This window comes from Falco rusticolus, chromosome 1 (assembly GCF_015220075.1).
Source record: "Falco rusticolus isolate bFalRus1 chromosome 1, bFalRus1.pri, whole genome shotgun sequence".
Lineage (NCBI taxonomy): Eukaryota > Metazoa > Chordata > Aves > Falconiformes > Falconidae > Falco > Falco rusticolus.
Window position 1 is genome coordinate 39,685,022 of NC_051187.1, and position 24,901 is coordinate 39,709,922.

General features: G+C 38.5%; 1 protein-coding gene across 2 annotated transcripts in view; it reads left to right on the plus strand.

Moving 5' to 3' along the window:
- Window positions 1-683: 683 nt before the first annotated feature.
- The window catches only part of LOC119142555 (septin-2), a 39,816-nt gene continuing 15,598 nt past the window's right edge, over window positions 684-24,901 (plus strand). Inside the window, exons 1-11 of one of the 2 annotated variants that reach the window (XM_037375695.1) lie at window positions 684-807; window positions 6,253-6,304; window positions 7,399-7,498; window positions 9,007-9,093; window positions 9,719-9,842; window positions 14,600-14,734; window positions 15,198-15,315; window positions 21,362-21,463; window positions 22,265-22,410; window positions 23,456-23,539; window positions 24,525-24,582. In XM_037375695.1, coding sequence (XP_037231592.1) covers window positions 6,278-6,304; window positions 7,399-7,498; window positions 9,007-9,093; window positions 9,719-9,842; window positions 14,600-14,734; window positions 15,198-15,315; window positions 21,362-21,463; window positions 22,265-22,410; window positions 23,456-23,539; window positions 24,525-24,582 — 981 coding nt within the window. In that variant the 5' untranslated portion in view covers window positions 684-807; window positions 6,253-6,277. The remainder of the gene's footprint in view (window positions 808-6,252; window positions 6,305-7,398; window positions 7,499-9,006; window positions 9,094-9,718; window positions 9,843-14,599; window positions 14,735-15,197; window positions 15,316-21,361; window positions 21,464-22,264; window positions 22,411-23,455; window positions 23,540-24,524; window positions 24,583-24,901) is intronic. The other variant, XM_037375694.1, reaches the window with a different exon arrangement.

The window sequence follows — 24,901 nt, forward strand, 5'->3', positions numbered from 1 at the left end:
CATATTTCATTCTTGAAGGTTAACTCGTGTGTGTAGCTCCCGACCGGGACAGTTTGTACAAAATGGATGCCCCAGTGTGCGGCTGGTGGGATGTGAAGTTGGGGTAACAAGGCAGACTTGTGTCACCCCCAAGGCGCTACCATTGCAGCACCGGCTCCCACGCCGTGCAGCCAGGGTGCAGTGCCTGCCCTGCGGGGTGGCTCTGCCAGGTGAGCCTCTCTCTCCCGTTTTTTATTTTGGGAAGCCAGCAGGATCAGGAGGTGCTCCGTCTTTTGGAGCAGGGCACTCAGGGCCAAAGCAAGAGGAGAGCAGCCGCGGGTGCTGGGGTCAGGACCCCCGGGGGCATCAGCAGGCTGCGGCGCGGTGGCACCGCTCCCTCCTGCGGGAGCGAGGAGCGCCTTAAGAAACGGCGGAGCGGCTGCTGCCCCCCCCCCCATTCCCCGGCCCAGTGCGGAACCCACGCGTGTGGTCACGGCTCCCACAGCCGCATCCCGCCATCCCGACCGGGATGGCTGCCCCTGCGGGTAGGTCGCCATGGCAACACCGCGCCGGCGCGGCCCAGCCCGGCTACCGCCCGCTGCCACTGAGGCATGCGGGCGGGGCGGGCGAGACGCTCTACCCTTCCTCTCGCTCGTCCCGGGGCCGCGCCTCGTTGCTATTCCTGGAAGTGGCCTGGACCATAGAGTCGCGCGGAGGGTAGATAGGCACTCGGCCGCGTTGGCGCGTGGGGTGTGGGCGGGCTCCGCCGGGGGAGGTGGCAAATCGCGGCCTGGCAGGGAGGCACCGGCGGAAGCGGCTGTAGCTCAGGTAAGTGCCGGGGGGCTGGGCCGCCACCTCTGGCCGGCGGGTGGGTGCCTCGTCCCGCATACCGCTCCGCCCCACAGCTGGGCCCGGTCCCGTCCGGTCCCGTCCCCGGAGCCCGCCCGCGGTGGTGTGTGCTCCGTGTGCAGGCCCAGCGGCCTGGCCGCGGCCTGCCCCGCGGCGTGGGGCGAGGCTGTTGAAGCTGAGGTGTGAGGGGGGAGAAGCCTATTAGGGCAGAACCCGCGAAGTCCCGCAGCCGGCTCGCGGGCAGTTTAAGCGCACTTGTATTTGTTTTTAAAGCGAGGCCTGCGTTGCTTTTGAGATGGGGACAAGGCCTCAGTGCTGCTAGGTCTGGCCCATCTGGGGATGGGGGGCGAGGATGGAGCAGGAAGCTCTGTCTCCATCGGGCATTCCTCAGATGTTTCTAAAATTGCAACACCAAGTGTGGCCAACTGCTGGGAGCAGAATGCAGAGCCCACTGCTGTACAGAAGGATGTATACCTCATTTGGCAGCAGATGGAACAAGTGCTTTACTTTTTTTTTAGGCTTAAGTTCATATGCAGGTTGGACACCTCATGGTATCATGGGACTTAAGCATGATTTGGAAGTGACTGAAAATACTAACTGCAGTTTGCCAGTATGTACACAGTTACACGTAAGCTTTGTGGGTGTGAGGCAGAGCTGCCTATTTCCTGATGAGTGATCATGGGTAATATGTTCAGTTTCTTAATTTAAAAAGAAGCCCCTGATTTTCAGATTTACAGGCCTGTTGTACAGTATTTTTCTCAGATACAGTAACTTTGGGAAAATACCATCAAAAGCTGCTTGCATGGGAAGCACATTGTTGCTAAAAGTGGTTGTCAACGTATTATTGCCACCTTTGTGCTTTTTAAGTGACTATTCATTGTAATAACAGCAAGAAAAGAACTTGTCTAGAATAGCATGTTAACACTGAAATGGAACTTTAAATAAAATATTCAGGGTTAGAGCTCTAGATTCATGTGTTGCTTTTTCTAGGCCTTTTAAGAACAGTGCTCATACATGGTTCTTTTACTTGCTTAGTCCTTGCCTGCCTTTGCGGTGCCTAGGTGTGCTCTTAAGTCACAAAAATGTTACAAGTTGTGATGAACAGCAGTGCATTCCCAGTAATAATCTGTATGGTGTGTTATTGGTTCGAATGCATTATCAAAACAGTCTGCAAAACTTAGGAACACTGAATACTAGTTCAAAGACAAAGCAGTGGCATACACTTAGCTTGATCTGCCTGCAGATACCTTAGCTGGGCATTTGCTGTTAAATTCTCTATTTAGTGGAAGTAATACAGTCATTTTCCTGAGTAAGAGTAATGCAGAAATGTATTCAATTGTTCATGTATAAGAGAGAATTCTTTCATTTGATACCTTTTGTTTTTAACGAGGAAAATGGAATCATCTGGGATGTTAATATAGAGGGAGTGATGCTTTTCCCTGGGAGCTTCAGTGAGGTGGTTTCCAACCACAGAGGTGAGGATGTGCTATGAACAAAGCATGACACAGAGAACAGGCTCTGCTGGACCTGCTGTTGTTGGATAGAATTGGGTGATTCATACAACTTTGATAGCGTAAGCTACAAAAAAAAAAAAAAGTTAACTGTTTTGTATTTTAACACCCCTATATCCAATTTGGAATACAGTGAGGAAACTTCTAATTTTCATGTAACTTCCTTGTTTTCCTGTATGCAAGACACTTGGGGGAGTTATAAATATTTTTTTCAATTATTATTTATGTGCCTCGGTTCTTGACTCATTTCTTTGTGGGTTTTTGTAGTTCTTTTTTGTGAGAAATCTCAAATATTGGTATTTTACTTACATTTTTTTGGTGGTTTTATGTCTGCTTTAAGTCTGAAAATGTCACTTCAGAATGGTAATGCTTTTGAGATCATTCCCAGCACTTGGAAACCTACTTAATTTTTAAAAAGTATTTAATAACCTAACAAAGAACCACAGAAAGTAGTAAAAAACAAATAATCAGAGTTATATAACCTCTACTGGGAAGAAAGAAGCCTCACATGATCAATCAGGAGGGCTATTCTGCTTGTAGAGATGGTTGTTAACGTCACTCTAAAGTAATTATTTTAACATGTTGTTTAATATCCTTATATGGAAACAGTCTTTGTATATTTTCCGTAGCATTTTGTGCTGGTTCCTATTAAGAAGCTCCCAGTCTGCCTGTTCTTAACAGTTTACTTCTTGCATCCTGACAGGAACAAAGGAAATGACCCATTTTCCTTCCCCTCTCATTCTCTCTTATTGGGATGCTGTTCCTAGCAGAAGGCGGTAGGATGGCACGTTCTAGGCCTCACTATTTGTAGAGGCAGCAACTGCAACTGAACTTAGGGATGATCTGCTCCCCTCGCCGAACAGCATGTTGTTTAGGATAGGAATTTGTTGGGATCTGAAATGAAAGTTTGTTACGTTATTCACTATTCAAAAACTGATTTGGGCATTCCTATACTATAGCAGAGTGTCCCTTTTTTCTGCTAAACCTGCTAGATGGGACCCACAATTACTTACAAATAAAGTTTCACTGCGTTTTGCAAGCTAATGCAATTGTATCTTATCTGTTCCTTTCGCTTGGAAATATTTTTCGTGTACTGCTTTCCTTGTCTCATAATGATTGAAAACAGCCCTTTGAAAATCTAAAGAAAGCAGAACAGCTATGGCTTGCTCTGTTTTGCCTTAGGGTTTTTTTGTGGCTTTTTTTTAATATTTAATTTTACTATGGAAAATCGATGAAAAAGTCCCACATCTAGAAATTGTAATGTTTAATATCTGGAGTGTTGCCAGACACTGAACTCCGCATTATATTAACGCTTGTTTCAGTTACATGCAGACAGACTTCAGGATTTCAGCAGTCATTGATCTGTAATGTAGTCTGGTCTGTTGGCAAGTTATCACTTGTGAGCAATGCTGTAAGTGGTGCCGTTATTGGGTGCTGTAGGAAGATGTAACATACGGTATGTTGCTAATTTTAAGGTTTTGATTTGTAGTAGTATAGTAAAGCTTCAGGAAGACAGCTCATGGTCATCGGGGGAAGTTGGTGGGTTAAATTTTCTCGGAAGCCTCCTGAGGGCAGTGTTACGAATTGCACGGTGTGTTGAGGCAGAGTAACTGAGGAGTTGTGTGAACCTCAGTGCCTTCTTTAGGTGTTGCGGATCAGCAGTTTGGGTTTTTTTTCTGTTGTTGTTGTCCAGCTAACTTTTAGTTAGAATATTTCTATTCTAACAAAATACAGTGGGAAATAACTAACTGGATGCTGGTTGTACACAAACATTTAAGCATGTGCTGCAGTCATGATGGGATCAGAGCAGCTGTCCTGTGGCTTTGGCTACAGCAGCTTTTTGGTCAGAGTAAGTCACAAGGTGAATGTGGTTTACCTGGTAGGAAACAGGTTTTGTGAATTTTATTTGTGGAATGATTTGTTGTAAAGTTTAGGTTTTTATGATATGACACACCGAATGTGTCATAATCAGTTGACGATTTTGACTCTTCTGCTTTTTAATCAAGTAGCTTGGGTAATGCTACATTGGATGTGACTGTACTGTCAGTTTAAAGCAGAAGTAATTCAGTAATTTAAAAAATACATATTTAAATCTGGATTGTTCCTCCTTCTCACCTTTAGCTGTAGGCAGCTTCTCTGGGTGGCTTCTCACGTGGCATTACTGTGAGAAATGGGCCAGAAGGTATATCTGCATTAGCACTCGGACAATGACTATTTATGAACTTTTCTAAACTCTTGAATTATGTCACTGAATGTATAGACAAGGTGACAGGAGAGATTTGCAAAAGTAGAAACAAGATGTGAGCAGAGCAGAGCGGTGAGTTACATCTGTCAGTGAGGCTGTGGCTGTCTTTAAAGATCTGTAACACTTCTTGGCTGGAGGCTGGAATGAGCACTTGTGTATTGGTCAAAGAAAAAGGAGCTCTGTTTTTTCAAAACCATTCTTAAGTGGTGTTTCCCAGGCAGTTTTGAGGAATACCCTGTTAGAGGCTGTCAGAAGATGATTAGGATCAGGACCTCCTTATTTTCTAGGCAATGAACCTATTAGGCTTTCATTAACAAGCAAATGAACTGGGGGGGGGGTGGAGGGGAGAAGTTAGAGGAGAAAAAAAAACCCCACAACCCAACAGCTTTCCTAGCTTACAAGGTGGCTGATGTCTGCACAGCTGCCAGGATTTGAAATGCCTGCTTCAGGGCAAATGAAATGCCCTGTGAGCTAAAGACATGTTTTTTTTTAAACTGCCAAGTTGCAGTTATGCTAACTTAGACTTTTCCTTTAGCCCAAAGCTTAGTATCTGTCTCTGCTAGGATTTGTCCGTCAGACTGTTGGTGTCAGAAACTGGACTGTATCCTGCTAGAATGACTTCCGCTACCCAACAGGAAGGCATTTCTGTCTGAACACACAGGTGCCTGCATAGGTCACTTCCCTGCTTTCCCAGGCCAAGAGTTGTGTTGTCAACAAACCAAGCTGTGAAGTGCTCCTGCCACTTCTGCGTTTCCTGTCCGTGCTCTGTGGCTGCTCTAAATAAAAGGGCCTCGCTACTGCTGTGATAATTAATCTATAGCACAACTAACATTCTTGAGTAAAAAGATAAGGGCTTGCCAAAACCCAGCTGTTCTGGGTGTTTGAAACTAAAGAACAAATCCTTTTGATAATCCTTCAGATCAGGGTGAATTTTCATGTCTAGCTTGGGTTAGCCAAGTGCTAATGTTCAGTGTAGCGTTTGTATTCAGTGATGGTACTTCAAAGCGACTGAAAATAATGTTAGAACCTTTACCTGGAAATCCTGTAGGTGTCCCATTTGTGGGAGAGTTTTTGTATGTGGTAGTAATTCTCAAATTTTTGGACAACAGTTACATTATGTTCACCAATTTGTAAATCATCTTTAAGAAAAATATAATTCCTAAGTGGAAAAGGTAAAAATGGAAGGAGAAAGGACCTCCTTATGCTATTCTTTATAGGGGTTGGAAACAGAGTATTTGAATTTCAGGTTTTATTAGCTAAGTACAGAATCAGAGAACATAAAAAAACCCCACAAAACTTCAGGAGTACCTTGCATACTCAGCATTAGCTTTCAGTAGATATTTTTCCTTCTTTAAAGACAGGATGGGTGAAAGGTATTTAAGGATGCAGAATTTTAATATTCTGAGTTTTAAAGGACTCTTTCTATTTTAAAACTTTTAAGTATTTAAATGTTCTGATTTTGATAATTCTGTGTAATTTTTTTCCTGTGACTAGCTTTGCGGAGGCAGCCATTTTGATTATGGCTTGTTTGTTTTATTAATCTTTGACTATGTGACATTTTATTCTACTAGAAAAAAATGTGAATATTATATGCAATTGATCAGTTCAGAATTGAAATTAATGTAACCTTCAAGTCAGCTAACATGCACTGTGGATTTTATTTTCCAGTATCTGAAACTTGAAGTGACGAAACATGTCTCAGTCTGGTGAAAAAGTAAAGGTAAGAAAGCGCCTGCATAGCTAAAATTGTGTTTAGAATCTGTTCAGCTTCTGAAATTACTTGTGGTTTTACTGAGGTGGTAAAATAGTGAATAAATGATACCTTATTGCTTCAGATGTGTTTCTGAAAAGGAACTGTTTGGTAGCAACAGAGCTTGCATGGGCTTTCAGATATTTGCCAGACATTCAGTGTTTGCTTGTGCATTTAGAATGGTGCCTTTACCTAAGGAAATTTAATTTTACAACCCTTTATTTCTAATGTTTTTGCCCATCTGGGTCAGTTTTAAAAGGATTGTTAGGAAGTAACTGAATGGCCCTGTATCCCCCCCCTGCCCCACTGGAGGTCTGGCATTGGATAAAAACTGTTCTCACCATAAACTCATCTGTGAAGAAAACATTTGGTTCCAGCTGGCTCATAGGTCCCTACATTAAGTGGCTGCAGTTCCTGTTGAGGCTCCTATTAGGTTTTCAGTCAATTGATGACAGATGGTGAAGCAAACTGCCCTTTTTATAGCCCAAATAGCTTTGATAAGTTTTTCAGGCATGTTTCTTTTTCCTGCTTTTGTGTTAGAAATTAAACATTTAGAAGATAGGTGAGCAGCTTAACAAGCAGAAGGTAGATCTCTGTGTAATTATGTTTTCGTAATCTCTGCATTACTATAGAGTGTTCCTGGTTTTCTACGTGTGAGTGTATGCATTATTTACTCTTATAGAAGATAGTAGCAGCAGATACCAAATTTCAAGAGATATTTTTGGCCTTTAGCTTAAGATCTTTGGGATTTTTAGCTACGTTTACAGTTTCAGATTAATAATAGCATGTTCATGCAAGCTTGCAGATTTTTTTTTTAACAAAGGGGAGATCTTTGTTTATCTGTAGCCTAAAGTACTTAATAGATTTCTATTTATATTAGACTGCTTGGGAAATGGGTCTGTTTCAAGGTCTGCCTTACTATAGCAACAAAAAATTGTTTCATTCTCTTTTTCCATGTGCTTTATATACTTCTGCACTTTATTGTTTAGAATCAGCTGAACTCTCTTTCAACTTCTTAGGGGGAAGGAGATCTCATTTATACTCAACTCTTGGTTTTTTGTCAGTTTTCCGACTCAGCAGGCTATGTGGGATTTGCTAATCTGCCCAACCAAGTTCACAGGAAATCTGTGAAGAAGGGCTTTGAATTCACACTGATGGTGGTTGGTAAGTGCTTTGTTTAAGTATTTTTGATCGTTATACAATAACAAATTTCTTTCACATAGACATATATGTCTTCCTACTTAGCAACTGACCGTTACACAGAAGAAGAAGCAGCTTTGAACTTCCGTGCACTGTAATTAAATCTTACACTATTTTGTCATGTCTGGTAGGAGGGAGTATTTGTAGTGATTAAAGATGATGACTTGGAGCCAACAGGACATTCTTGTATTCCTGACTCATCATCAGATGGTAGGGGTAGTTGCTTAATCTTTCTTTGACTCCCATTTCCCCAGCTGAAGGCATGAATGCACATGGTGAATATCTTCCTGTTGAAACGGTGACGCTATTCTTCTGTTTTCTTCTGTTCCATCCTGACTCACTCTGGTATTCGAACTAAACTTTGAATTTGCCTGTTCTGTGAACAGGCACCTGTAGGAGTCTTTGATGGAAAGTCCTTCAGGTACAAAGCCGTTTTAAGAGATTATTCTTGGCACGTTGAATGATACTTACATTGAATCAGTTTAATGTTATACAAATGCAAAGGGAATCCATAGTACTTACCACCTTTTTGTCATAGTTACCTTGAAATTACATGTTATTGAAAAATGAAAATGAGAAGAGATGCATTACACTTCTTATTCTCTGTGCTCTGTAGTACTGTTTGGGATTATTTGGTGACAGTTTTCAGCCATGTCTGTGAAATAAATAGGTAGTTTTTGGTAAGTGTAGAGGTGTTTTTATTTCACGTAGCTTGTGATGATAAATACAGATAACAGAGATGGAAGTTAGTGGCATCTAAAATATCACGGCTAGTTGTTCTAAGTGTTGACTCCTTTGATTGCTTGGGTTAGGAAAAAAGTTACTTTTTTAAATTCAGGTTTACTGATCACATTTACAGGTCTTACCTTTATTATTTTATAGGACAAAATTTTTATGAAATGAGGTTCTAGATTTATTTTCTAGATGAATTTTGAATAATATTTGTTATAATTTTGTTTCATGTTTCATAGGATGTGTATAGCCTAACTGTAAGGGTGCAAAGTTCAACTGTTAGTTTGGGGTTTCTTTATTCATTGTCCCTCCTAACAGTGTTCAAGGTGCAATTTCTAGCTTAGAAAAACCTTAAAGCTCTCAGAAATTTTCAGCAGGAGAGTTACAGCTCCAGATTTTTTAAGTTTAAGTGGAAAAAAGCTTTTATTTCCTTGAGGTAACCAAGCTATCTCTAGATCTGTAGTCAAAGCGCTGTATGACCTTTCAGCTTTTATTATGAAATGTATTACAGTAAACTTCTCATTTTCGTGTAACATTTATAAAAACACTAGAGGCTTGTTTTTCCTGTGTTTTTAAAGTGCTTAGCTGAGCCTTTGATGTTTTTATATCAAAAGCTAGGGTGGATCCTGATGAACAAATTATTTTTCCTCCATAACATGCACTTGGGAAAAAGAGGTGCTTTAAAAAGTTTAAGAGTAAAAGGTGTATATGCTTAATAACCTGAATTATTTTGTTTGTAGGTGAGTCTGGCTTGGGAAAATCCACTTTAATTAACAGTCTGTTCCTGACTGATCTTTATCCAGAACGTTATATTCCTGGAGCTGCAGGTAAATATGGTTTTGCAGTTCCTCCAGCATATATCCTATGAAATTTTATGTTCTTTCAGTTAACATTGCTTCATTCTGCTAACTTCACCTGTGAGACCCTTTCTTCATGTTATCTAGATGTATTTTAATCTTCCAAATTATTTTTTGTGCTGTCATTTTCTCATTTATATTTCCTTTCAAAGACTCAGCTTTTGTTGTTTCTTCAGTAATTGTTAAAAAACCCACCCCCCCGCAACCTTTTAGGTGTCAATATACCTAAAGGTGATTTTGCTCTAATCCTCATTTCCTCTAATACTTTTTGCCTGTAGTGCCTTAAATCCTGGTTAGAGGTGTAAATTCGTTCTGACAAAGAATCTAGCATGTTTCTGAGTAGTAAAATTTTACTTCTGCATATTGTCATGAGTAAATCCCCCCTTTTTAGTTCTTTGGTTCTTGTTTATTTACAAAAATGTATTGTTAAATTTTGACTGGCTAGCTTGTGGTTTTTTTTTTCCCTGTAAAATACTTTGTCATGTAGATTACAATACAGTTCAGATTGCATTTCATTCTCTATTGCTCTCTCCTGCAGGGGTTTCTGCAGCAACTGATAGGCGTAATAACAGTAAATATGTTCCTTTTCTTTTAGAGAAAATAGAGAGAACAGTTCAAATTGAAGCTTCTACGGTAGAAATAGAGGAGCGAGGTGTGAAACTGCGTTTAACAGTAGTTGACACACCAGGATATGGAGATGCCATTAACAGCCAGGACTGGTATGTGTGTAAATACTGCTGTGCTTGGTAGACTTTGTATCTTACACAAATAGTACTCCAGTGTGTCTGTGTCTCTGAACTTAAGTGATTCAGCTGGTGGTCTTTGGATAGCTTTAATGAACCTGTTGCTTCCTTTTACATAATTCTTAACATTAATGGAGTGTTATCTTGAATTCATGGTAGAGGGTGTTTTCTGAGTCCTTGCAGTTAAGCGCAATTTTCCAAGCAGTTCTGCATTCTGGGTGCTTGTCTTCATATCATCAGGGACATGATCATTTAGTTTGTGTGAGCTTTCCAATAAAGTTTCTCTTTATATTTTTTTGTTGCCTAAAGTACACATCTCTAGTAAAACTATTACTTATGCAACTTCTGTTTCAGTTTTCTAACACTTCTTTTATTTTTTTGAAAGGTTTGGTTAGTTTCTCTAAGCTGTCTGTTTCTCCCTCAAAATTAGTTGCCTTTTTTCCAAGTAAGGTTTTCTGTGACAACTGAAGTCAACTTCTTGTCTCCATAGCTGCTCTGATAGGGTGGAATTCTGGTTAAGGGAAATTTTTCTGTGTCTCTAGCCCATGCAGTTTCCATGTTTTTTAGACACTACTTTTCGTTCCCTGTCCTTTATATGTACTACTAGCAATTGGGATAGAACTGCGTTATTTTTAATGATGGAGTTACTACTTAGCTCTCTCCAGTCTAAATATTGCTGATAATCTTTAGTGGCTGAGGTAATTGTCTGAGATACATTGGACAACATATATAGTTGCTTTAGCATAAGGATTGTGAAGAAAGAAGATGGTAAAATATCTATGAAGGAACTGGGGAGTTAGTAACAAAATTAGAATTAATAAATTTGTTCATAAATGTAATTTCCGAAGCATCATAGTAATGCACTTTAACTGTGGATAACTACACATCTTGTGATAACTTCTTTCAAGTAAAGATGAGATATATTAATGTGCTTACTGGGATGCCTGAATTGTTCCAGTGCAACTAGAAGCTAAACTTTGAATTTCCATGTGGTTGTCTTTTAAAAAGTGCTAATAATATTTATTTTGCTTGGCCATTAATTTTTGTTGACACTTTTTTGTGGTGCTGGTGGTAATCCTAAGGCAATCAAAGTGTCACTGTACAGAGAAAAGGTGCATAAAGCCAAAACAAGTTGATTTGAATTCTTCAGTATAAGTTAAAGATCAGGAAGGAGGCAATGCTAATCGACTGCTTTGTAATCTTTTATTGACAGAATGCTGTGTTATTTGGAGCATTCTGGAGAAAATTTTTGTCAGACATGGTTTTTCTTTTTCTTACAGCAAAAGTGAAGGCAGTGAAGTTACATAATGAAAGTTTGAAAGTGAAGCTGTAGTGGGATTTTTATTTTCCTCCCACTTTTCCTACTTTATTAAGTTGAAAAAAAATTGAACTTTCAGAATAACACAAAGGCATCTTTCTGGACTGCAGCATGGTCTTGCTTCTTTTGTGCACTGTTGACTAGAGCTTCCTTCCGCTGGAGCTCAGAACTCTGCAGCCTGTGTATTGTGTTACATAGAGCCCTTCCTGTTGATTGTGTTTTAATGGCCTTTGTTTATTCTGTTAAGATGTTTCTTAGAGACCTACGTGTTCATGTTTTTCCCCTTTACTTAGCAAGCCTTCGAAAAGAGAGTCATTCTATGATGATTCAGATCCAGTAGAACAATTTACTGGTTTGTACTTGGTTTTCTGTGACAAACCTTAAACATCAAAATAGATTATGGGGAAAAAACAGTACTTACATGCTACAAAATAAAAAGGTGCAGTTATTTTAATTGTCTCTAGTCTCATTTTCTCATGTCACATGAAAGGACTTTGAGCCATGACGAGTGTCATTTTGACAGAAGTCTGTTAGCCTTTACAGGATGTCATAGGGACTTGGAGGGATAGACTCTTTGTTTCAAACTGTAGTCAAGACTAACCCAGTGCAACCACCTTCCTTCCTTCTCAGTTCAGAGGAAGCAGCAAGTTCGTGTTCTTGAACTTATGTTTGTGTTCAGGAGCATTTACTGCAATTATGGTTAACTGGTAGATGGTGCTGATCTTGATCCAATTTTTATAAAGGACTTTTTTGGGAAAGCTGCAGTTTGTGCACACTACCTGTTTTTCAGGGTGATGAAATATACTGAGGTTATTTTTGAACAGGGGTAAATCAAACTGGCACAATGTCCCTAGGAAGTAGCAGTAGCTGACAGTGTTTCAAATATCTTTCTCCTGATAAGCTTTTGTAATAACTTTGTTTCTGTCTTTGCATTAACAAAAAGGCTTAATTTTAGAGCTTGACCTTCAAGGTTGGGTGCTGGGGTCAATTTTTGTGTGTTTTCCGTCACAGAAGAAGTACTAGTAAGGATTGCATATTCTCAGGAGTTTTTCCAGGAGGTCTCCTGAATTGCAAGAATAACAGTGTTGGATTGGGAAATGAGTTATGGATTTAGTACAACATATTCTCTAAAGTAGATTACTTTTGCTTTTCCAAATGCTACTGTACTTAAAACAGCCTGTAAGAAAAGGTGGCCGCTAACCTTAGTGATATTTTTTTAGATTCTATGTGAAGCTTTAGTTCTAGCTGTAGTTCTGTAGTCTAGAATCAGACTACACCTAGGAGTGCTCTTGGCATCAGTTTAGACATGTGTTTGTAGAATAGCAAAACTCTTTATGGTGGGAGGTTTGAAGCATAGAACATGTCTTCCATGCAAAAGGACTTTGGGATCAGGAGAAAAGCATGCCCTTAAAGTAACATCTTTCATCAGACAGAAGTGAAAGGATCTAAGGAGAAGAGAGAGAGGGGGGAAAAAAATATTTGATTCATGCACTGATTTGGGATCAAATCTAGACTCAAAAGAATGGTTAAAAAAAACCAGTCTACAGATTAACTTATTGGACACTGCCAATCACATGCCTCGTTTCATCTTGTTTGCAGTGTGGCAGGTCGTTCTTTGATAGCTGCTTTCTGGCTGCTGCTAGTTTGTTTTTTTTTTTTACTGGCTTACGTTAAGCTGTATTTTGTGGGCTTTGGCAGCTTGGTAATATTTTTCATTTTCCCCCGGTGGGCTTAAATGCAAAGGTTGCGTTGTTTGCTGTTACAACACAGGATGTGCTATCTCCTAAGTAGTGATAGCACAGTGGTATAAGCCAGGTGTTTCCCGGAAGTCAGGAGGTACAGGACACTAACGCCGTATTTATAGGGAAAATTATAGCTGTTAAAGCTAGAAAACTGCACGTAAACTAATTACGTTGCCAGAGAAGTGTGTGATAGTTGCTTTTCCATTGTTTGTGCTTGGTTTCTGTCCTAGTGTTTGTATGTCTTCAGTCTTGTTACCTTTCACCAGCCAAGAGGAGAGTTTAGGATCAACAGGAACATAAACCATGTTGCCCTTTTCCAACACATTTAGGTATTAAGAAGCTAGTTCTTAAAGACTTGAGTAGCACTAAGGTCAGAACCCAATAAATTCAATTCTTTGCTGTGTTGTCTTCCATAGCGTGACTTACAATGGTGTAAATCTTGCAAAGATATAAACGTGTGTATATATATTCTACTATGGATTTGTTCCTTCTAGATCCAAAAGCTTACTCAACTTTGGAAAACAAAATTCCCTCCAGGATCTCTTCCATCATTCTCGTTGCTTTCTTTCATTATCTTCATTACAGCCACACAGCCCAGGGTTGAACTTTGCTGCCTGTCACAGTATTTGCCATCATTCTGTGTGTTTATTTTCTAGTTTACTGATTGTTTTATTTGTGTTCTCTTGTCTGTTTCCTCCTTAAATTCCTATAATCAAATTTGCACTTTCTCAACAAGAAAAATACTGTTTTTTTCAAGTAAAGCTTTCTGCTCAGTTTTTCCACAAGTAGTTTAAGATATGTTCATGACACACAATCTGCCTAATCTTATCTTCATCAGTGTGTTCATTTCCCTTCCCCTGAAGTACTTAATATAAAGTGTCCTTTTATATTAATGTTGTTTGCAGGTGTCTGCATGCTCTGGAATATCTTAAAACAATCTTCTTAGTAATGCATTGTGTTTTCTTTTCTCTCTCTTAGTCACTGCTTTCATGAATTTTTGTGATCAAATTTTGTGTTCCTTTACTTCTTTGTAGGGCATATTTAAAATTGCCTTGAACTAAGTAGGAATTATTTTTCTTTGCCAGCAAAAAAGAATTCTGTAAGTTAACAAAAATAGCTTAATAAATCATGTGATGCTTGAGTGCATGACTTGCAAATGTATTCGTACTTAATTGAAACAGACTAGTATACCAGAATTTTCATAGGTAACTATAGAAACTTAGCTCTAGGGTCAGGGTTGTAAATCAAGAGGATATCCGGGATATGTCATTTTTCAGCTGATCTAAAAACAAATCCTTACCCTCTACCCCCAGAAAAAAAAAAAAAGCGCAGAGAAATCCTCAGTCTTCTGTTCCTGTCTGTGTTGTCTCAACACTGAGTGCTGCTTCCCGCGCCACCCCCGAGCTTGCACTTGAACTTTTTATCCGTAGACAGAGTAATACTTGAAAGTAACTCTAGGCATAAATAGACACTTGGTTGCTATGAAAATATCTTTTTGCATTATCAGAATACTTTTTCTCAGTAGTAGATACAGTGCTAGGAAGTTGAATTTTTGTAACAGAAATGTTCTTTATGAAAGTGTGATTCTCCTCGTGTTCTTATCTTTCATACTTCTTATTTTATTATTTTCATGCTTATCTAAGATGTCTCTCTCCCCCCTCCTCATACCACAGCTTCAAAACAATTATCCAGTACATTGACAACCAGTTTGAAAGATACCTTCATGATGAGAGTGGTCTAAACAGGCGCCACATCATAGATAACAGAGTCCATTGTTGTTTTTACTTCATCTCTCCCTTTGGGCATGGGTAAGAAAAGGCTCTTGAGCTCTTGTATTTTAGGGCATTATAACTTGTTTGTAAGTCTGTTCATTACTTGAATTGGAAACTTAACTTTAATGGTAATTGAGTTACTTCCCACACTGTCAGTTAGCCAATGCAATTAAAATTGTCTTTGGGGATTAATGCTCTCCTCTGCTTTGTCCCCATTTTTGGCATTTAATATTGTTTTGAAGCAGTCAGCATTACATTGGTTATCACCCAGAAACAGAAAAGCTTATAATACCCAATTTATCTTATAGTGCCAATTTTAATGGTAATTTGACCTTTAAACAACCAAGCTGATAAGCAAGTGCTCTGGCTTAATTTATTTTGGAAATGCTATTTATGTAGATACTTGAAATAAATATTTTTTAATACATTTGGTCTGTTACAAAAACACAAACAACCACAAACAAAAAAACACCTTTTTTTTTTTTCTACTTGTTGGCAGGCTGAAACCATTAGATGTAGAATTCATGAAGGCTCTTCATGGAAAAGTCAACATTGTTCCTGTGATTGCCAAGGCTGACACACTGACGCTGAAGGAAAGAGAAAGGCTGAAGAGAAGAGTAGGTCTAACACTTTATCATGAGAACGATGCAACCCATACAGTGTTAAAGCCAAATACAAAGTAAATTCAGACTGGAGAGGGGTGAATGATGCTGGCCAAGGACCTAATCTTCAGGAAGTCTGATGTGCTTTACCAGTTACGCTTGCTGAAAATCTGGCCATTTTTGGCTTCATTTGTCTTAGCAAGCAGTGCACCCCAACAGAGCAGGTTTTGAGCAAAACTGTTTGTAATGAGGGCTCAAATCATCCTGAAAAGCATGTAGTGTAGATGTTTCAGACTAGCTGTCATTTAGTCTGGTGGAGTGAATGCCCACTAATGTGAGTGCGTGAGGTATGTTCTGAGAGCGTTATCTTTTAGGTTTAGTTTCATCCAAAAGAAACTTGGTTTGTGTACTCTAGCTGTGCTGAATGTTTTGTAGCAAAATGTGGTTAAGTCACGGTGACTCAAACTTGCTTAGTAAGTGCGCCCATGATACAAACTAAAACACTAATATAGAGGCAGGACAGTTGGGCTAATATGTTAGCAGGATGCTTTTTGTAGTTCCATTATTATGGAAAAATGTACGCTGTCTTGTATATGTATTTCCTACTAGGTTATCTGTTCATGTGAAATATCAGGGCATAATCAGGATTGCATTGGAGAAAGTCTTTCCAGACAGTGGTACTAAAATAAATGCTTTTGTATTGGAAGATTTACTTGCTGTCTTGAACTTTTTTTTTTTTTTGGCCAAACCTTTCCAAGACAGGCCAGCCTCTGCCAGATGTGACATTATAGTGAGTTCTGCTGGAATAAAGTACATATTTGTGGTTGTATGAGTCTTTCACCTTAAATCTAATTTCCATTTAATCTCATCATAGAATAATCTGGTGAGTGAATGTAAAAATTTTAGCTTTCCTAGTTTGTCTTTGATTCAGAATGACTTTGTGCACCTTGTTAAAAGAAAGGAATGGGTAGGTGGTGAGATTGTATTGTGCTCACAGGTGTTCAGTAAAATTTATTGAGATGGCAAGCTTTTTTCAGGTTCTATTGACTCAAACCCAGTATATTCATTTGTAAAGTCTAACATATTCGAACGTTACAAAGCCTGTGAAGTTTTACAAGTTTAATAACTTATTCCTTTAGTATAGAGTTAATTAGTACTTCTAAAATGCAGCCTATACTTAGCACCAGAGTACGCAAACTTTTTTCATGGTAAGATTATATCTTAATCTCTTATGTTATATCTTAATATAATTTTATAGTGCCACTTTTTTATTTTTATGGAGGGCTTGATAGATGATCTGATTGTGTTCCTCTGGCTTCCAGTAGTCCTTTAGAATGGTTATTGGATCTTTTTTTGTGTGAGGGTATTTTCTGGGTTTTTTGGAGAGGGAGTACAGCTTTATTTAACTTGGAAAAATAGTGTAGTTAAAATGTTTGAAGTTAAAAACAGCACATTAGCTGAACTCCACCTAAATTCAGAGGATTTGTTTGGGGTCTTTTTGGGTGGACCAGTGCCACAAAGGTGTGATTGTGGATTTTGTAGGCTTGTAAGCAACTACAGTTTGGCAAGGTGAGGTACTGCTGCCACTGGTAATGTGTTTGCATAAAGCTCAGTGGTATAAGAAACCTTGCTCAATAAATTGAATAAATCTTCTGTAGCTGAGGACATTTAAAGTGGGGACAGTTGTGACTGTATGAACCTTGTCTGCAACGTAGACAAATTCACAGAAAGAGGGGAGAGGTATTTATACAAGTGACCAGCTTTATGATGAACTAGGTGAAAGGGAGAAGGGTTAAAAAAAAAAAAGGTCATTCATTGAGTTAAAAAAGACTTATGGATCTTCCTGGGAGAAATTCTGTCCAGCCTCTTTGAGCTTTTATTTTGTTCCTCCACAAATGCTATGAGGACATGACAGGTTCAGTCGGCAAATTAAAAGAACTGACAGGGAAGTAACAAAGCAGAGATGTGGCTGTTTATGCTGGTTTTATCACTTCTCTTTCTATGGCTATATTGTATTGGTTAAAGATTTTTATCTGGTAGTAATATTGTTTGTGGAGCTGCTACTTTCTATAAAGAAACTGTAATTGATTTTTCAGCAGTGTACTTCAGGCTCAGTTTTCATAGGTGCTTATTTTTTGGTTCAGCGTTTGGTAGCAGAATGATGTTGAAAGATTTGAAGCAGGCATTTAAGTGGAATGTTAATTATTTTATTATATAGTTCACTGGGAATCTGAATGTTATGCTTTGTCAGCTCAAATACATAAAATAAACTGATATAAAAGAAGTTCTAGCTACACTCATCTTTCACAAAAGCAGTTCTTGGGTGAAATGAAGAGGAATGTGACTCTTACCAGATTTCAGTACTTGCTGTAATTGTTTTGGGACTTTCATCTGTGCTCCTTTTATCTTTTGCTTGGTGGCTTCTCTTAAGGTCAAGCACAGCATAGTGCACCTGCTGTTTGACACTTGCTTCTGTGTGTCGCTAACACCGGATTTTAGCTGAAACATGGCAGTAGCACAAGTAAATGTGTTTCCCAGTGTGAATTTGGAATTATTTTTCAGTACAATTCTGTAAGTGATGTTAGATCTAGAGTTTATGCTGTACATTTCTTGTGGAAGAGGGAGATGAATCCCTGTTTACATATCCTGTGATTGAACAGATTAAAGGCAGCCTCTCTTGACCATATTCAGTGCTAATCCATGTCTAGTTCTTTCTAGTTTGAGCAAAGTTACTTTTGACTAACTAGTCTAAAACAGTTTTGACTTAGATATATGGACACCACATTTATGCGTTGGCTAAATATGAGATGAATGGCATTTATGCTGAAGTCTGAGGGAGTGGCTAGAAAACAGGTAATCAAGTTGTCTTTATTTTTGTACTGCTGGCAAAGGTCACTTTACAAACTGAGTTTATACCAAGTCAAATGTATAATGTGGTTCCAAAGCTTTGAAAGTCCTAGCTACTGTATATTGTTCTAACTCAAAGCATCTTGGCTAACAGAATCTCTAATCAAGAGTAAGAATCAAAATCCTGCTTTGCTGACGCAGCTTGAGGTCTTTTATTTTTTATTTTTTTTTTAGATGTTTCTGCCATTTGGCCATGAATCTAAAGTAAAATGTTTTTGTTTCACTGCTTTGGACTAAGCAGCAAGATCAGTTTGTGGTGCTTGCAAAGGAAACCCAGCTTGGAGTAATTCCTGTTTAGTCTTTCTGGAATTCAAAGTTATTTTTTAAAACTCTGGAGTGGGAAGAAATGCAAGGCAGTTTCACAAGCTGTGCCATGCAAGGCTGCTAAGGAAACCTGCTCAAAAGAATGACTTCATGAGAGGGGAACTAATATTTTGACATTTTTTTTAAATTTCCCATGGGAAGGCTAATCTTTAAGAACACAGAATCCTCTGAGGCCAATAAAATTCAGATTTGAAGCAGCAAAATGCTGTTTCATTGTTAGGTCCATAAAATACAGTTTGTTTTTATTGCAATTCTTTTTCCTTTCAGGAAAGCACTAGGTTTAACAGCTGTAATATATTATTCTAGCACCCCTTGTTGTTGGCTTTCCCGTTATTGTTTCACTTGCATTTTATCTTCTAAGATCTCAGCCAGGTTAAATGTGCTTTCTTGCTTTAGGCAGCTACTTAAAGGCATTGCACTGCCCCACCTATCCCAGCTGTGCATCTTCTGTTATCATTTGGTGACAATTTAGTTGTCTTCCATGTTGCAAAATGGTAACAACGTGCATTGATTTAAATGTAGTTGTGTGAACATAACTGTTGCTTGTTGGCAACGCTTATTCCCAAATTTCTTTTTTCTTTTAAAAATATTGCTCTTTGTGTAGGTGAGGGCTCATAATATTCTATTCAGTGTGGGCCCACGCGTGTGTGAGTGCGGGGGATGTTTATGTACCTGGCAGGAAAACATCCTCTTGGGAGTAGTTGTGGTTCATACATGGTCATTCTTCTTCTAGTGGTCTGAAGGATTGTTTTATTTTAAGCAGCTGTTTAATAATCAAGCTCTGGTTGGACAAGTTTTATTTATACCACAGCTATTGGTTGCCGTCATGACAGAGGATTGAGGAACCCAACAATGCTATGAGAAGGCTCATTAAGACCTCTCGTCTATTTGAAGTCCGGTTGTATTTGTATTATCAAGATATGTCCAGTTGTTTATGTAGTAATGACAGCACAAGTCCTTACAGGGGCTTCTCTGAATGTTTTTATAATTACCCCAAACTTCCTCCCTCCTCACTGATTTTGCCCAGACTTTGCTTATTAAAAGTTCATTACATCCTCCTGCTGCTTGGTTCAGGTGTTGGTTGTGGGGTTACAGTTGCAACTTGTCAGGGAATACTAACCTAGGAAGTTTGCACAGCTAACCTTTTTTCTGCTGTGACATCCAAGACCCCTTTGAAAAGAGTTATTGTGAAATCTCGGCATTCTTTGTGCTTCCATACCACTACCTTTAGTGAAAGAAAATCTTGTCAGTGCATTTGATGGGATTTCTGCCTTAAATATTTTTAATAGTATGGCAGTAGAAGCATTCTCTTCAGTTTTGAAGAAAGGATTGATTTATACCACCTTTTGAAACTGCCAGAGTCCTGGACTTACGCTAGCTGCTTACCCCCGCAGTGATTTCATTAGGAAAAGAATGTGTACAGGAATACAGATAGAGTATTTTTAATGTTAATCTTAGGCATTAGTGACAGTAAAGGAAACTGTTTATGGATGTTTTTTTCTCATAGTGTATTTTGAATAACTTTCTTCATTTTAAGTGAAGTTTTTGTCTTTTTGATTCAAGAGGCAATAGGCACTGCCTTTAAAATTTTTGTACATATCAAATACACAAAAATATACTTTGATATGGGCTGCATGGTTTTGATGCTGTAACTAATGAATCCTGCTGCCAAATTCATTGCTTTTACTTACTTTTTTCACATTAACTTCACTTTACTTTTGTCTGCTTCTGTTTTATGCTCCATGTGAATCTTCTGGTTTTTTTTTTAATTATTTACTTGCTATGTTTTCAAAAAATGTGTTTGTCTTTTGTGCCTTTTAAAAAAATCTTTGTGCCTGTGTTATTTGGCACTTTGGACATTGAGTCAGGTGCATGTGTGTTAGTCTTCAAAAGGTGCTGTGCAGGAGTACATTGTATTACAAATATTTTATTAGTTATGCAGCTAAGATTCGTAGCAAATAGTGTTCTACTTCTGTTGTTTGTTCCCCAAGTGTTGTCTGAAGGCCTTAATTGCATCTTCATATGCCTATTTTAAATCTTTTATTTCTGTATCACTGCACAAAAATATGCTAGTTAAGGTCTTACAGAAAGAAACATACATTAGGAATGTCACAAAATGCATTTAGTCAGTAAATCTGTTTCTTTTTGGGTGAACAGGCAGGTGAGCTGCTGTTAGTGTTTAGCCATTTCTGGTTTTGCAGATGGTATCATAGATTACAAACAGTTTAATTCAGAGGTAATCTTAGCAAATGTTTTGGCTTTTTAAAATGCCTGTTAGTAAACTCTTTAAAGGAGAACCTCTGTAGTTAGCAAATCTCAGCAATGTTTTTAAGATAAATTTTCTTTGTAATAGTAAAATAAAATCTATATAATACAACCAGGTTTAGCGTAGGCTTCCTTTCTTAATTTTAAGGGTGTGATTGACTTCCCACTTAGTATTCCTTTCTTAGATCTCAAAACATGTAGGTCACTTGCCGAGTGTTTTTATACCTTGTACTGTTCTTTCCAGGATATTTATGGACTTGAGGTTCAAGTCTGTTGAATGAAGAAAAAATGAAAAATGCTGGGTTTTTTTCTTCATAGGTAGGATGAAATTAATGCAATGTAAGATTGTCTTGCAGGACATAAACTAGTTTGTTAGTACATAAACTCAAAGCATGGCAGTTTCTGCTAATTTTTTTTTTCTAAGCATTGTCAAACTGCTTAAAGCAGGAAAACATTCTGATTTTTTTAGATGTGACAGACTAGTAAATCCATTGTATATATTTTTAACTTAATACCTCTTCAATGAAATAAGAATTTGTTGTTCTCCCTTTTTTGTAAATTTCAGGTTCTGGATGAGATTTCTGAACATGGCATTAGGATTTATCAGCTCCCTGATGCAGATTCTGATGAAGATGAGGAGTTTAAAGAACAAACTAGAGTTTTAAAGGCAAGTTTCATTCCTAATTTATTATTTTGGTTCAGTAGCTCTTCAAGGTTACAGTATTGCTTAAAGGTACTTTATTCCTTTATAGTGTGTTGGAAATTCAAATTTTCTTTGGATGTTGACTCTGAATTATAATCCTTTTTATTCCAGTCTCTGCTTCATCAGAATTCCAAATGTAGTGTGTCATGACTTTCTTTTCTTTTCGCTGTTAAACGTAAGCAGCTCTTCACCAAGATCTGTGATTTGCAGTGTGTTTTCTGACTCAAACCATGTAACATGCAAGCAAAGAGAAAGAATGTGTGTGTGTTATGGTTGCTATACTAATTAACAACTTTCCTCTCATTAGAACAGATAATAAAGGTTTTACTGAAGTAATTTCCTCTTTGTGCTGTGGTACTTGCAAAGGTGCTTGGAGAATGGAGCTGAAATGCTCTCTTTAGCTACTTCAATCTGTATCTGAAGCATGCTTCTGTTGGCTGTTTTCCATGCATGATGTTATGTCAGATGACACATTATGCCCAAACTGTACTTCAACAACAGTCAAGTGTTCCTAAAGCAAAGCATCATTTCCTTTTGTGCCTCTGTTAGGAGAAAGAGATCCTAACAAAACTACAGGTGTTAATAGGGACTTGTTGGGTTTCTGATGTGGAAGGATTTTAGTAGTGCTTTGTCAGCATTTCTTTCCCCCTTTCTCCTGTCTGTTACTTAAAAGTCTTTGCACTTTCTTTGAAAGGAAAAAACATAACAAAACACAAAAAAAGGACCCAGTCAAAACAGTAACTTGTTTTGCTCTGTCTCAACTAGGCTAGCATTCCCTTTGCTGTTATCGGATCCAATCAACTTATTGAGGTGAAAGGGAAAAAAATCAGAGGCCGTCTGTATCCCTGGGGAGTTGTTGAAGTTGAAAATCCAGAGCACAATGATTTCCTTAAACTGCGCACAATGCTGGTGTGAGTAATGGTAAAATTATCCCATCTCCTGATAATGATGATGTAACTTTCACAATGAGTAGAGAGTTATAAGAACATGAACTCCTTAATTCAAAAGTAGCTCTGATGGCAGTGTGGAGTGTCTTTTTAGCCCCCTGCAGCTTGTTTTGCTACTGTAATCCTCCGATCTGACTTCAAAAATTATTTTCTGTATTTTACATTGCCAGATGTGTGATCAGTTTTATGCCTTATGTGAACTAATTTGATGGCTTTACATATAAATTAAAGTTTTCTTATAGTGCAGTGGGTGGGGCAGAGAGGTATTCAAACTACTTTTCAGTTTCATCAATCACTTTGGGTAGTATTCTAAAGGCAAAACTCAATTTTCTGGCAGTATAGGAAATCCTATGTTAAATATGAGACCCTGCCCTTCTGTAAGTGGTTTTTCTGATGACATTGTGTGATTGTTGGGGAACTGAATGCTGTCGGTAATGCTATTGGTGTGTTTCTGATTTCAGTCTATACTGGGCAGGGATTGCCCTCTGCTGGTCACTGGTACCAAGCATTTTTGTCCACCCTCCTCCCCCGCCCCCCCCCCCTTTTTTTTTTTTTTGACAGTTGGAAATTGTTGGGCAATTATGTCAGCTGTTACGTGAGCCAAGGAGCTCCACCTAGTTCTCAGTTACAAATTATACTTAATAGCACTTAAAAGACAAAAAATACTTCAGGAATTAAAGTATCTTTCTGAATAACCGTCTTTGCAAGGTTCTTAACGCTGCCAAGACTGGTATAAACAACTCCTAGCAAGCAATTAGTGAACAAGAGGATGACAGTGTATTTCAGGTCTCTGAAGAATCTTTGTGGGAGGGCCCTTAAATATGAATTAAGGGAAGACCAATAAACATGAAAGCAGAGCTCTGACTAGCTTTATGGCAGGCTTGGGCTGTAAGGGTTACTTTTTCATTAAATACATCCATTATATAAACAAAAATATAAGATAAGAGTGTTTTTCTTCCCTTTGACAAGAAGAGCAAAGTGTTCTTCAATAGCCCTTTGCATGTTCTAGAACGCACATGCAGGACCTGCAGGAGGTGACGCAAGACTTGCACTATGAGAACTTCCGTTCAGAGAGGCTAAAACGAACTGGCAAGTAAGTACATGTGCGCCTTTGGGCTCTGCTGCTTGTCAGTCTCTTCTTTCTCCACTGTGACATTGGACTTGCTCCTCCTCCTAACTAATCCCACCTGTAACTAATTATTTCTCATGATATTTAGTCTATGGAGTTACTGAAATTTGTGTTAAATGCTCTTCTTGAAGAGCAGTAATATCTAGTGAAGTGCTGTGCTTACAAACAGCTGTTCTTGATTTTGCATCCATTCCCTCTTCTCTATGCTTTTAATTGGAATGTGCATAAAGAAGTAGTGGGCTGCAAGAAGGACAGGTTTTTATTTTGTGATGTCTCCTTGGAAAAAATAAACTGTAGTGGGCACATTTAAATAGAACCCAGCCCATCTGATTAGGTAGGGTGTTGCTTTTCCAGTTCTTGCAGGACTGCTGTGGTGGCTGTTGTCTTGCTCCTTCATAGATACATAGAGAGGGAAGTTTAGAGCAAACAATCTTTTTTGGTAATGTGTATGTTCTGTGGTGGTTGGATTTTTTTTCCTTGGTAAGGTTTCTGTCCTTGACAACTTAATGCAAAAAATCTGTCTACCTGTGCTGCATCTTTTTTTTGATAGCAACTTATCCTCGTCCCCAACTTTACTTGTTCTTTAAGTATTCAGCCAAGCATTTTGGTCTTAAAGAAGACAGAAAATAACCTATGCAGCCTTTTAATGGTTGATTTTTGTACTGTGGATAGATAGTAGAGGAAATACCTTGGTTAGAGTAAATGGCAAAAAATCCCCATAGCAGCAAAGAAATCAAATCTTAAGAAATGGGGAGTGAATAACAGGAGTCTATGAGGTCAAGATGGTGTTTTACAAAAGGGAAGCATGGGTTTAAGAATGTCCTAATTTCCCGTGTGGAAGCATGTAGACTTTTTTTTGTTGTTGTGTTAGCTGAAATAGGAGCCTTGAACGTGTTCTTGGAGATTTTTACTTCTGTAACTTATATCATCAATGTGTTTTGTTCAATAGGCCTGTTGAAGAAGAAGTGGTAGACAAGGATAGAATCCTCCAGCAGAAAGAGGCTGAGGTAAGAGGGAGCTTCTAAAACTGTTATTCTTTAATATAACATGCTATGTTCCTATTTCAGTATTCTACATCAACTACTGCCTACCAGTGTAAGGCTGGAATTGTAAAAAACAGCCCTAATCCAAACATGCACGTTGCCCATACGAAGTGGTTTGTTTATATAGTCACTTGCATACTGTGGATGGTAGGTAGCATGTGGACTCTTGGTTGTAGGCAGGGTATTTATCACTTCCAGTTTGTATGTTGATTTTCCATAAGGATAGTTGCTATTTTTAAAGTATTGAAATCGATTTATGTTTGTCAGCTACATACGCTGCTTT